This window comes from Salmo trutta, chromosome 12, assembly GCF_901001165.1.
Source record: "Salmo trutta chromosome 12, fSalTru1.1, whole genome shotgun sequence".
NCBI classification, from domain to species: domain Eukaryota; kingdom Metazoa; phylum Chordata; class Actinopteri; order Salmoniformes; family Salmonidae; genus Salmo; species Salmo trutta.
Genome location: NC_042968.1, coordinates 51,469,270 through 51,483,598, shown reverse-complemented (window position 1 = coordinate 51,483,598; position 14,329 = coordinate 51,469,270). Strand labels below are relative to the sequence as shown.

The following is a 14,329-nucleotide window of genomic DNA, read 5'->3' as shown; positions in this document are numbered from 1 at the left end:
CCTTCCTTTTCTCATGCACTTCATTCACTGGTACGTATACATTCGCAGCACTCAAAATCAGAGAGGTCACAGAGGAAGCACATATATCAACCGGCCTCTCTAAAGACAACTCTCCAACAGACTTTAAGCAATGATCACCAAACTTTTCTTCTGAATGGTACCCTATCTGGAATAGTAACATCAAAGTTCCTGGTACATGAAATCGGGAAATGATCACTTCCAACAGTAGAATCATTCATTACATTCCATTCACACATGCAATAGAGTTAGAAGCCAGTGTGAAGTCCAGGCAGGACGTAACCCTTCTAACAACATCAACTCTTGTACAACATCCATTGTTAAGACATACTAAAGCTTGTTTCCATCATATCTTCCACAATAGTACTATTAGCATCTGTATGTGTGCTTCCCCATAAACTACTATGTGCATTAAAGTCGCTGCACCATATCTCTCTAGAGCCCAATTCTCCTGATATTTCATCAAACATCGTTAATGATAGTTGACGACGAGGGTTGTACAAATTGTGTAACTTAATATTACCACCTGCACTGTAGATTTCCACCATCACATATTCAGATGGGACAGTTATATCATAATATACAATACCTTCCTTTATGAACATAGCACACGAACCGCCCTGTCCTATTGATCTTTCACATCTTATTGAACAATAACCAGAAATAATAAAATCAAGATGTGGTCTAAGCAACATTTCCTACTTATTCCAGGAGTAACCCTATTATCTCCAGCAGGATTTCTGAACAGGTCTCGTATCTGTGTCTGGCCCAACATAAGCAGCATTTCCTACTTATTCCAGGAGTAACCCTATTATTCCACTTATTCCAGGAGTAACCCTATTATCTCCATCATTCTGCCTAATAGTTCACCAATCTGCCTTGCAGCCTCTGCATAAGAGACATTATGAGTACTTTTATATATTTGGGCCTCTCTAGCCCTTTTCTGCACGCTATATGCAGTTTAGCGAAGTTGCAACAGGTTGTGTTTTGAGTAACTCATACTTCCGACCGAAAATGTGGAATGGTCCAATTGAAAAACAGCCTGGGTGCAACTTTGCTAAACTGCGTACAGTAAGTGTATCTTTTGTATTTGATTTTTTTTCTCTCGCTGGTATGACAGTTATGTTCCAAAACCGTATCGCAAGCGAGGATTATTAACGTTTTAAACGTTAAAACAGAGCGTCGGGATTGTAGTTCACATGGAGCCAGCCCCCTTGCGTTCTTAAGAGCTAAAATCATCCCACACTGCCAAATGCTGATGTAGTTTACAGTGAGAGAACAGTCAGAAATAGTGGTTTTCAAATATTAATGTTCATATTTTCAGTCAAACTTTTATAAGGTTGATTTCAAGAGAAATACAGGCAGGTGAGATCTGAAAACAAACAGCAAAGTAATCTTTCCCAAGTGTCGTTGCGGATGTTTCACCATCGGAGTATTTTTCTTGTGGCACACAGGTCTTGCTTTTGGATTCGTCCAACATGTCTCGTTCTTACAGAATCAGGTGAGATGCATATTTGATTTATAAATGGAAAGTAGGCCATAATAACACATTCGATTAAATGTGATATAGCTATGTTTGTCAATCGTAAATCTCATGTGATGCGTTCCTGATCGTGGATTATGACGTAGTGGACTCTGAAAGCCCTGTAGGCTGACGTTAACTAGCTAACTCTGCCGGTTGCGTTGTCTCGAGGAAATGGGAAATCATCTGCTAACAACATCGATGAAAATGTCAGATTCATTGTACTGTACTACACTGCAGACAATGTTTTTAAATTCCAATCCGCCTGAATGGAAAACATTTTTCCTAGTTATCTGCTCTAGCTAGCTAGCTCATTCATAGGCTCAAGCAGTCCACCCCCTAAAGGAGCATTTCATTCTAGGTTTTAATGAACGATGTAGTGGCAAACATTAGGAAGGACTAAGAGAATGCAGAACTGGTGCTACCTACCTAATTCCTTAAATACAATTATGCAACTAAGCAAGGTTGCTAACATCATGCACACATTCTCCACTGATGAAATTATCAAAACAAACTTGAGACCCTTTTAAACGAGACAGTCAAACTTGTGTATTGTATTTGACTTCATGTTAATTATAAGCCCCAAATACAGGGAGAAGTACAAACTAGTCTACTCAAGATGCAATGTTGCTATATAGCCTATTGCATAACATTTGGCCTATGCAATGGGCATACTAACAGGACAACCTTTTAAATTCTTGCGAGACAAGGGCAGTTCAAAGCAGGACGCACTAATTCACTTGTATTAAATATATTTACTGCCAAATAGCGGGAGTGTATCAAACAGTAGCCAAGAAAATGCAGACTCTTTGTAAATAAAACGGTTCAAATGCCTACTACAGTAACCTATTTTCTTTGATGGCTGAAATTTTGTTGCAAGAAGCTGAAGGTTATTCATTATAAAGCTTTCCTGGCGTTTAGGCTACTATTCACTCATGCTTCTGGACTTTCTTGTTCCGGGAAAAGAGTGGATCCAATGTTATGAAGGGCAATCAAAGTTATGGTTTAACTGTGACAGCAAAGCACTTTTGCCTGGTGTTCGTTAATGATCTGAGGTCAGGGCTGGTGTCTCGTGAGCGCTGGTGTTTGATAAAAAACAGATGAACTGTTTTCCCGTTGAATTGCCCCAAGCCGAGTAACTTTGCTGATCAAACAGGATGTAGCTGCCGGTGAAGTCAAGGAAAGAGAATAGGAAAGAGAAATTGCTATTACAGGAGAAAGGCATACTAGATTGAAATCAAATAACTTTATATTTGGTTCTGTTCAGTAGGTTGGTTCTGTTCAGTAGATTAGAACAAAATCTGAATATCACAGATATGGTGTATGAAGAATGGACACAACTCTCTGATGTTGAATCGCTGAATAGCCAATCCTGTCAGTTCTACACACACTTCTTTCTATAAGACCTATAACCTACGGTCTGCTGTATAGACTAGGCCTTTGAGTTTTTTGGGCTAAATCATTCACAATCAGGCCACCCGATCTATTTTGAGTTCCTCTGGGAGAATCAATACTTCTTTTCCTGGTAGTGGTAATGTAGCCTAACCACCACATCAATGGGTCCTGTTATTTGGCTGGATCTTCAGCTGATCATAACAGCAGGACAGCCTGCATTGATCATGGGAGCACATAGGTGTCATTGTCTCCATGCAGTCCAGCTGAAAGAAGGATGTTTCAGTGAATAGGCTAGTGGCAGTACTCCAGTTTGAATGAGTAATTCAACAGTGTCAAAAAACAATAAATTGGCACTTTGACCAAGTCCCTCCATTGAATATGTTATGTTGTACCATAAGAACAGTTGGAGCAGGTTGTGTTGGTAAATCAGAATGTCAAAGACCGTATACTTAGCAGTTGTCTAGGGTGGAAGTTGAACTACTTAACGGTGTTGCTATAGGGGTCTATGGCTATAGGTACCAAGTTAGGGGGAGGGTATTTTGGTCACCCCCCTCCTTTTCTGGGCACATGATTTGATCCCACACACACACACACACACACACACACACACACACACACACACACACACACACACACACAGTCAATGCACAAGGTAAACAAATGGAACTGTGCAGCCCTTTGTAGATTGTGACACAAAATAATGTGTTTTGCAATCTTTTGGATCCTTTCCTCCTCCTTTATTTGTGGATGTCACAGTAAACATATTAGTCTACCCACTCAGAACATACAGTCCTATATTGTTTATGTCTGTCTGCTGCATGTGTAATAATCTGAATGAGGCATTATAGGAATGTTACCTTCCTCTTTCTTGATGGGAGGCATTATTTTATGATCTACCATGAATGCAACAAACAATATGCCTCTTACAACAAAACCTACTTTGAGATGTTATTTTTCCCTTTCTTGTGCAAATGAAGGATCCAGGATTTCAAGGTGGCCTTGAGTGAAGAGAAGCTTGACTTAAAGGTGCTTCGGGAACTTTGCTTCAGCGGTAAGCAAGAACTTTGCTTTCACCATAAAAAAAAATGTATTTTTACATATTTTATTAACACATTTTCATGTTTCCTATCTCTCTCCAGGTATCCCGTTTGAAGGAGGCATCCGTGCACTTTGCTGGAAAGTGAGTTGCTCCAGTCTTTTAATAGACAGAGTGCATTCGGAAAGTATTCAGACCCCTTGACTTTTTTCACATTTTGTTACGCTACAGCCTTACTCTAAAATTGATTAAATAATTTTTCATCAATCTACACACAATACCCCATAATGACAAAGCAAAAAAAACTGATATCAAATTTACATACGTATTCAGACCCTTTACTCTGTACTTTATTGAAGCACCTTTGGAAGTGATTACAGCCTTGAGTCTACTTGGGTAAGATGCTACAAGCTTGACACACCTGAATTTGGGGAGTTTCTCCTGGTTCTGGCTGGGTCACTCAAGGACATGCAGAAACTTGTCCCGAAGCTACTTGTTTGTTATCTTGGCTGTGGGCTTGGGGTCGTTGTGCTGTTGGAAGGTGAACCTTCGCCCCAGTCTGAGATCCTGAACACTCTGGAGCAAGTATTCATCAAGGATCTCTCTCTGTACTTTGCAGTCCCTGCCGCTGAAAAACATCCCCACAGCAGGATGCTGCCACCACCATGCTTCACCGTAGGGATGGTGCCAGGTTTCTTCCAGACGTGACGCTTAGCATTCAGCCCCAAAAGTTCAATCTTGGTTTCATTAGACCAAATAATCTTAATTCTCATGGTCTGAGAGTCCTTTAGGTGCCTTTTGGCAACTCCAAGCAGGCTGTCATGTGCCTTTCACTGAGGAGTGGCTTTCGTCTGGTCACTCTACCATAAAGGCTTGATTAGTGGAGTACTGCAGAGAAGATTGCCCTTTTGGAAGGTTCTCCCATCTCCACAGAGGAACTTTGGACCTCTGTCAGAGTGACCATTGGGTTCTTGGTCACCTCCCTGACCAAGGCACTTCTCCCCTCAGTTTGCCCGGGCGGCCAGCTCTAGGAAGAGTCTTTTTGATTCCAAACTTCTTCCGTTTAAGAATGATGGAGGCCACTGTGTTTTGGGGACCTTCAATGCTGCAGAAAAATGTTGGTACCCTTCCCCAGATCTATGCCTCGACACAATCCTGTCTCAGAGCTCTACGGACAATTCCTTTGACCTCATGGCTTGGTTTTTACTCTGACATGCACTGTAAACTGCGGCTTTATATAGACAGGTGTGTGCCTTTCCAAGTCATGTCCAATCAATTGGATTTACCACAGGACTCCGAGTTGTAGAAACATTTTAAGGATGATCAATGGAAACAGGATGCACCTGAGCTCAATTTGTAGATGATAATGGCGCCGGAGGGGATGGCTGCCGTTTTACAGGGTCCTAACAAACTGTGCTATTTTGTTTGTTTTTCCAATTTCTTGTAACTCATTTTGTACATAATGTTGCTGCTACCGTCTCTTATGACCGAAAAGAGCTTCTGGGCATCAGAACAGCGATTACTCACCTCAAACTGGATGAAGATTTCTGACACGAAGGATATACTGCTTTGTCAAGACAAGGCCCAAATCCCCATCATTCGTGTGAAGAAAAGATGTAAATACCGGGTGTGTGTCTATTTGTCAGTAATTGCTGGTGGTGCCCAATGTCTAATATTAAAAGAAGTCTAGAGGTATTGCTCGCCTGAGGTAGAATACCTCATGATAAGCTCTAGACCACACTATCTACCAAGACAGTCTATATTATTTGTAGCTATCTATTTGCCACCACAAACCGATGCTGGCACTAAGACCGCACTCAACGAGCTGTATAAGGCCATAAGCAAACAAGAAAAAGATCATCCAGAAGTGGTTTGTGGTGGTAAATAGATGGCTACGAATAATATAGACATGAACTCTCTTGGTAGATAGTGTGGTCTAGAGCTTATCAATCTTGTCATGGCCCATATCAACACCATCATGCCAGAAACCCTAGACCCACTCCAATTCGCATACCACCCCAACAGATCCACAGATGTCTCAATTGCACTCCACACTGCCCTTTCCCACCTGGACAAAAGGAACACCTATGTGAGAATGCTGTTAGTTGACTACAGCTCAGCGTTCAACACCATAGTGCCCAAAAAGCTCATCACTATGCTAAGGACCCTGGGACTAAACACTTCCCTCTGCAACTGGATCCTGGACTTCCTGACGCGCCGCCCCCAGGTGGTAAGGGTAGGCAACAACACATCTGCCACGCTGATCCTCAACACTGGGGCCCCTCGGGTGCGTGCTTAGTCCCCACCTGTACTCCCTGTTCACCCACGACTGTGTGGCCAAATTCGAATCATTAAGTTTGCTGATGACATAACAGTCATAGGCCAGATCACCAACAACGATGAGACAGCCTACAGGGAGGAGGCCGGAGACAACAACCGCTCTCTCAATGTGAGCAAGACAATGGAGCTGATTGTGGACTATAAGAAAAGGAGGGCCCTACAGGCCACCATTAACATCGACAGGACTCAAGTGGAACGGGTCGAGAGTTTCAAGTTCTTTGGATTCCACATCACCAACAAACTATCATGGTCCAAACACACCAAGACAGTTGTGAAGAGGGCACGACAACACCTTTTCCCCCTCAGGAGACTGAAAAGATTTGGCAATGGTCCCCAGATCCTCAAAGTTCTCCAGCTGCTCCATCGAAAGCATCCTGACCGGTTGTATTTCCGCCTGGTATGGCAACTGATCAGCATTTGACCGGAAGGCAGTACAGAGGGTTGTGTCTACGGCCCAGTACATCACTGGGGCCAAGCTTCCTGCCATCCAGGGACTCTATACTAGGCGGTGTCAGAGGAAGGTCCAAAAAATTGTCAAATGTTAGTCAACCAAGTTATAGACTGTTCTCTCTGCTTCCGCACAGCAAGCGGTACCGGCGCGCCAAGTCTAGGACCAAAAGGCTCCTTAACAGCTTCAACCCCCAAGCCATACGACTGCTGAACAATTAATCAGATGGCCACCCAGACTATTTACATTGACACCATCCCCCTCCATTTGTTTTTACACTGCTGCTACTCACTGTTTATTATCTATGCATAGTCACTTCACCCCTACCTACATGTACAAATTACGTTAACTAACCTCTACACCTGCACATTGACAACTTGTAATTGAGTATAGGCTACTGTTCAAATGTTGCTGTAATAGGCCTACATGTCTCTCCTTGCATGGTGTTTTGTTGCAAGTTTAGTTTTCTGGATATTCATTGTCAAGCTTTAAAAACCGAAGCCAGACTGCAACATTTTAGTAGCCTAGGACTGTGGCATGTGTATGTACAGTTTATGTACATTTTCTCTCCGCTGCCCGCTGTAAACGGGACACACAAAAGTAGCTCAATTGACATTGAATTCACAGATGCGAGTGCATCAGGCTGTAATTTTCTGTCAACTGTTGACTCAACTGTTGACTCATTTACACACGTGGGTGTGTGTGTGTCCTATTGTCCTTTAGTAGTAAGGTGTACCCATGTGTGAATGCTTTATTTTATAACTTTTTTTGGTCAGTGCCATTAGCGATGATATGATGCAGCGCACTGGCTTGTGTGTGGATCTGGGAGGAGGAATGTGTCTGTGGCAATGCACTGCCTTTGGCGTGCAGCACGTTCGCAATGCAGTGCATCGGGGGTGGTATGGAGGTGGGCCAAAATGAATTGACAACCAAAAAAATTGCGCGGGCAGGATGGAAATGTGTCACGGCCGGATTCAGCCTGCAGGCCTTTTGTTTGACACGTGATCTACAGTATGTAGCATTAGCCTTAGTTTTAGTAATAGTTTAAGCCTGTTGTTCTAATCTTATCTGTGAATGGTTGGGATTCTTATTTCTGATGACTTGCTTCAATGTTTCCAGGTCCTGCTCAATTACCTGCCTTTGGACCAGATGATATGGGACTCCTTCCTCAAAAAGCAGAGGTAAAAATGTCTCCAACAGTGCTGGTGGACATCAATTCTTTATCAACAGGAGGAGATGAATGGACATGTTATGTACTCTCAGTGTATAAAGTGCATGAAAACATCTACTGCTCAAGACTTAGCCACTGCATGTGTCCTTCCATCTATGCCTGAATTATACCTTGGTAACTAACCAGTTCTTAGTCAAGTATATCCCTCCTGTCCCACTGGAGTTTACTTTTGAATCCTTCAGATTTTACCAAGTGTTTCTAGACAAACAGCTGAGTCATAATGGAACCTGACCCATTAAAATCTCACACTAAAACACAACACCCAGCACCGGACAGCTATATCAGGTCTGCTCGGCCTGGGAAACAGCGATGGTGATAAGTCATGCTTGTCTGCTGCTTCTATTGGCTCTCTCCTCACATTATTCAAATACATAAAATACTTCAAGTGTTTGGTTGATCCTGCCTGAAGTACCTTTACTGGCCCTGTCAAGAAACAATGCCTAGCCCCTAGTCAATTCATGTAAACCAGAGAGAATTGGGTCAGTATAAGAAATATGTTGGTATCTCCATGATATCATGGCTGTATCTTTGAGGACTTTTCCCTCTAAGTCAAAATCAAGTCAAATTGAGCTCCTTAAAGGAAACTACTAGGCGTTTCAGACCTCCGATGGTCCGGGCTCTTGCGGTTACCCACAGACATAGAGATTATCGTATTTATTTGTGGCCCACAGGGAGGTGTATTCCCAGTTCCTAAAGGAGATGATCATCCAACCAGGCATCGCTAAGGCCAACCTGGGCCTCTCCAGAGAGGACGTGACTATGGAGGACCACGTGAGTTTCCCCTCTCCTCTCCCTATTTTTTGCCCTCAAAATATTAAAATTTCTTACTCTAATACACACTGCTGGACTGTCTGAGCTAATGCATATATGATTTTTCACAGATTTCACAGATCAGTCTCCCATATATTCATTTTCATGCCCTCTTTCTGTCTTTCTCGCTCTCTCAGCCTCTCAACCCCAACCCAGACAGCAAGTGGAACAACTACTTCAGAGACAACGAGGTGCTGCTACAGATTGATAAAGATGTCCGGTAGGTCTGACTGCCTGGGCAACAAGCTAGGTACTTCTTTGGCTGACTGAAGTGCATCTCCATGTATTTTAAGTCACTCATCCTTTAGAGCAGGGGCGAGCAACTTGACTGATGATTAAAGTCTATTAATGTATTCCAGTACCCAGTCATGTAATACCATCTCCAAAAAGGCAGAAGATTGGAAGCAGTGGCTCTCTCGTGGAAGCCTTATGTTCCACATAGGAATACACTAACTAGTGTATTTCATGACGGCAGGCGCTTGTACCCCGACATGGCGTTCTTCCAGCGGCCCACAGACTACCCCTGCCAGCTGATCCTGGATCCCCAGAACGACTACGAGACACTCAGGCGCCGTGTTGAACAGACTACCCTCAAGGCCCAAACTGTGGACCGCAACCGCAGCGGGGTCACCAATGTGAGTGAGGGGGGGAGAGTCGTGTACGTTTTTGTTTTTTATGTGTATGAACAGACATATTGGTCTGTCAATGTTAATGCCTCCACTTCCGGAGGCAGCAGGGTGACCTTGTTTCGATAATGCTAGGGGAAACACTATTCAGATGGGCTGACTCTACCACCCTGTGTTATGTTCAATCCCCCTCTCCTGCTTTAAGCAATGCATTCATGATGTGCACGCGGTGGTGCGTGTGTACTGTAAGGTCCAGGTGAGTGTATTGGCTTGACGATGATGGGTCGATAACCTTATTTTACTTATGGGTGTTTTCAGTTTGTGCCCATTTCCATCCCATAACAATTGACTCGATGCCCCTCCAATGGTCTTCTATGGCCGAGAGCTGTAATGCTTCAACTGCTTTAAGAACTCTCAAGAGTGGCTTAAATCTGTTTTGTCATTCTAAGCAATATGGTAGTAGATCCATGTTGCCCTCTGATTAGCCTCTGCTGAGTCCCCAACATCCGGATATTCCGGTTTTCAGGGGAAATGGAATGAGCCTGTGACGTGACATCCGCGACACTCCATCTTAACTCCTCTTCTACATTTACTGGATTGGTTGAACAGTGCAGAAGAGAACCTCCCCCAGCAGTTTTTTTTTCTCGTCAAGACCAGTATGTAGGGGATATAGTTTCAGGCTTTTATTTTACTCATGCTACGTTAGGTTACCCTCTGAAAGGCGTGGTAGAAATTTGGCCATATTGTGTATACCTAATCCAATCCTTTCAGAACTAGGACTTGTTTCTCATCCGGTCCTAATTCTTTCCTCTGTCTTCCGCTCCCCATCTCCAGGTGAGCTCCCCGGGCAAGGCCCTTAACCTGTACCCGTCCAACGAGTACGAGGTGCTGCCCAGCGGCTGCGAGGCCCACTGGGAGGTGGTGGAGCGAATCCTGTTCATCTACGCCAAGCTCAACCCGGGCATCGCCTACGTGCAGGGCATGAACGAGGTGGTGGGCCCTATCTACTACACCTTTGCCACCGACCCCAACAACGAGTGGAAAGGTGGGTGCAGGAGGGGATGTGTGCGTGCGTGTGTATTTTGGGAGCATAGCAGAAGACACATTTTCGTCACTAGTGCAGATGGACAAATAAATTCCTATTGTATTAAACGCAAACATCAGCCCAATCTGCTGCTGCCTGCTGCTACTTCCTTCTTTTAGTCCCATTCCACTGTATTCTGCATCAGAAGGCTAATGTTCTGTGATGGAATGGATCAAGCTGAGTCAGCATTACAGGACAAATGAGGGATGGCCAACATTTCATATGCTTCCATCTCATCTTCAGATTTTTATTGTGCCACCTCTAAAGAAGTATTTTACTAGCTAGATTTCAGTCCAATTTGCGACAGATTTTCATGCAAATATTATTAAAAAGGCTATGTGTGATGACGTAATGCACATAAAAACCCCTTTTGCTCTAAAGTTCTAATGCAACGAGAAAAAACAAAAATCGGTGTGTTTCCATTGCAGTTTCCACTCTATCTATGGTTTTGTCACAAATTGTTGGCAAATAAATGGCAAACTTGCCGAGTCTTCTCTCTAGACAACAGTTCACCGATAAAGTGGACAGGTTAGGTTGTATGATGAGATGGATAAGATCAACATCATTCTTATTTCTTAATTGGATGCTAATCACTGATCATCATGTCACTAACATACAAATTAAGACCCAGGATATTTATTGGAAATGAGCATCAAGCTCATCACTGTGTACTTTCACCACCCTATGAAGTTCATCATAACTAGTTCATCTGTAGCCTTATAAACTGAATGCTTTTTCAAGTCGTAGTCGGACCACCACACAACTTAGCATCGCGTGACTGCAAATCTACCTCGACATGATAGTTATTCTATCAACAATTGCACAAGAAATCATTTTCACCCCAATTTGTCGCATAATTCATTTTACAGACACAAAAAGATCCCACAATGTCGAACGAACAAATTATCTGGCGCCTTTTATTTATTTATTTTTTATACATTTTTTATCCCTTTTTCTCCCCAATTTCGTGGTATCTAATTGGTAGTTACAGTCTTGTCCCATCGCTACAACTCCCATACGGACTTGGGAGAGGCGAAGGTTGAGAGCCGTGCGTCCTCTGAAACCCAGCCAAGTCGCACTGCTTCTTGACACAACGCCTGCTTAACCCGGAAGCCAGCCGCACCAATGTGTCGTAAGAAACACCGTACACCTGGCGACCGTGTCAGCGTGCATTGCGCCCGGCCCGCCACAGGAGTTGCTAGTGCATGATGGAACAAAAACATCCCTGCCTGCCAAACCCTCCCCTAACCCGGACGACACTGGGCCAATTGTGCACCGCCCCATGGGTCTCCCGGTCGCGGCCGGCTGTGAGAGAGCCTGGACTCGAACCAGGATCTCTAATGGCACAGCTAGCACTGCGATGCAGTGCCTTAGACCACTATGCCACTCAGGAGGCCTGACATTTTTTAAATTGTACCGACACTTCCTATTTCCATCACAGCTGTCTTGATTTGTTTTTATATGGTATGACTTTACTTGCATAAAAACTGTTGATGGAAACATGGTGACTGTCTATAATATATTTGATTGACTGGCAGTCGTTGAACAGACAGAAACAATTGCCACTAGGTAGGGCATGATTGATCGACTGATTGATTTGCCTGTCCAACCAATCAGAGCACGCCGAGGCAGACACCTTCTTCTGTTTCACCAACCTGATGTCAGAGAACCGGGACATGTTCATCAAGAGCCTGGACGACTCGCAGTGCGGCATCACCTACAAGATGGAGAGCGTCTACTCCATGCTCAAAGAGAAGGACATGGACCTCTATATGAAACTGGTGAGCAAAGGCCTCCTGGGCCTAGTCCCAAAACCATCCCTTGGCCCTTTCCCTAGGCCCTTGTTGACTGCCCTTCACGGCTCTGAAAGGATACAAGTTCGTATGGATAGGGGAGGGGGGTAGATTTTGCAAAAGGTGACAGGTGCACACATTTATTTATTTATTTTCATGTAATTACAAAAAGTGTGTTGGATTTAGTTAAATGACTTCATTTAGTGGGCTAATGTTTTGTTTGTAGTAATGATGGAGGCTAGTTAAATTTTTCAACCTCTTTCCTTCTCTCTAACAGCAGGAGCAGAACATCAAGCCGCAGTACTTCACCTTCCGCTGGCTAACCCTGCTGCTGTCCCAGGAGTTCCTCCTGCCCGACGTCATCCGCATCTGGGACACGCTCTTCTCCGACCAGGACCGCTTCGACTTCCTCATCCTGGTCTGCTGCGCCATGCTCGTGTGAGTTCCCCCTTCTGGCCTGCCCAGCAATGAACCACTACCCCCTGGACAAACCCGCGTCCATAACCCCAGATTGACCCCATACCCAATTCCCCAAGTCTGTTGATTTTTTTTTTTTTTTAGGAATGCAATGCAATTCCTGAATTGACTTGAATTTGGATGGATTTGGATAGGAATTTCATCTTACCGTATAATGTGTTATGTTTGTTATTTCTGTCCTGATTGGCATGCTTGTCCTGTGTGGTTTCAGACTGATTCGAGATCAGTTGCTGGCAGGAGACTTCACGGTCAACATGAGACTGCTGCAGGTAAGATCATCTAAAAGCATCTATCCAAATAGTGGGGCCAATATAGGTCATGCTTGGGCAACTAAGAAGGTTTTATTTGACGTTTGACTGATTGTCCATGTTCTTCTTCAGGACTACCCCATCTCAGATGTCCACACCATCCTGGCCAAGGCCAAGGAGCTTCAGGGTGGCTCATAGCCACCCCTCCCCCTATCTCCCTCTCCTGGATTTTGGGGATGCACCATTGAAGCTGGTAACCCTAGGTGACAACAAGGCCCCATTGCACCCTGGAAGGGAGAGGAAGCCACCTGGTGCCGGTGTGGTGCACGGTTGGTCAAAGCAACCAAACTCAATACTTTGACTTTTTGTCTCACTCTCACTGCCCGACAGTATTTCCACTCTCTCAGAGAGGGTGTGTGGGCTCAATCTATTTATTTTTGCACTGAACACTTGAAAAAATGACAATCTACATATATGAAGCAGAGAAACCAGTTACCCATACAACAGCGTCATTATAAAGTTTGTCAGTGCTATTATAACACTCCTAGGTTATTTTAAAACTAAGTTTGTTTTTTTTCTCCGTTTTTTGTTTTTTTACATGTGAATATGGTTCTTTTTTATTGTGTAGCTCGTACGAAAGACGAAATATAATACTACCGTGTAAAGTCTAACCACAACAAAAAATAAGTATAGATTGTTACTAGGATCATATGCCTTTGGTAATGGGCAATTGAAACGTGAAGGTCCTCTGTTTGTTTTCGGTTAAACTCAGTCTAGCCAGTTTAAAACCAGACAGTTGTATCCTCTCTTGAATCTCCAATATTAATGTGTTTCGCAAATGTTGGTATCAAATGAATGGGGTGTGAAACCTGTACCTTACTCACTAACCCAAAGTGCATGCTTATACATTAGCCCAAAAGCTAATGAAGCAACAGGCATGAAGGAAACGCTAAATTTACCCTTGATTGTCTTAAATCTAGCCTTAGGGGGAAATTGATACAGTGATGATGATGATGGTCTATTTTATTGTAAGGGCATTACTTTGCAAACAAAACAGTCCTTCAATTGGGCATTCAAGTTTTTAATATATTTTGAGTAATTTCTTAATATATTTTTAGTCATTTCTGGTCGCATTAGAATAAAGTGGTTCACATGTAAAGCATAATAAATTGAACATTAATGACATGTTAAGTGAAGAATAACACATTTTGCTCTGCATACTGTTGGATAATTAGAGAACAAATTATTGATAATAATAACTAAATATGTATAATTAATGACATTAAAATGCTACGATAACA

General features: G+C 43.3%; 1 protein-coding gene across 3 annotated transcripts; it reads left to right on the top strand.

Annotated features, from left to right (window-relative positions):
- Positions 1-364: 364 nt before the first annotated feature.
- Positions 365-14,329, top strand: LOC115203762 (TBC1 domain family member 13). 3 transcript variants are annotated; one of them, XM_029768732.1, is made up of 13 exons: positions 365-1,089; positions 1,473-1,519; positions 3,913-3,986; positions 4,075-4,115; positions 7,879-7,940; positions 8,662-8,761; positions 8,938-9,020; positions 9,276-9,435; positions 10,261-10,471; positions 12,128-12,291; positions 12,581-12,741; positions 12,992-13,049; positions 13,161-14,329. In XM_029768732.1, exons 1-13 carry the CDS (start codon positions 973-975, stop codon positions 13,224-13,226), a joined length of 1,344 nt encoding a protein of 447 aa, XP_029624592.1. In that variant the 5' UTR covers positions 365-972; the 3' UTR covers positions 13,227-14,329. The 3 variants fall into 3 exon arrangements, with proteins under 3 accessions (XP_029624592.1, XP_029624595.1, XP_029624593.1); XM_029768735.1 differs by lacking the exon at positions 365-1,089 and adding an exon at positions 1,246-1,383; XM_029768733.1 differs by lacking the exon at positions 365-1,089 and having other exon boundaries at positions 1,246-1,519.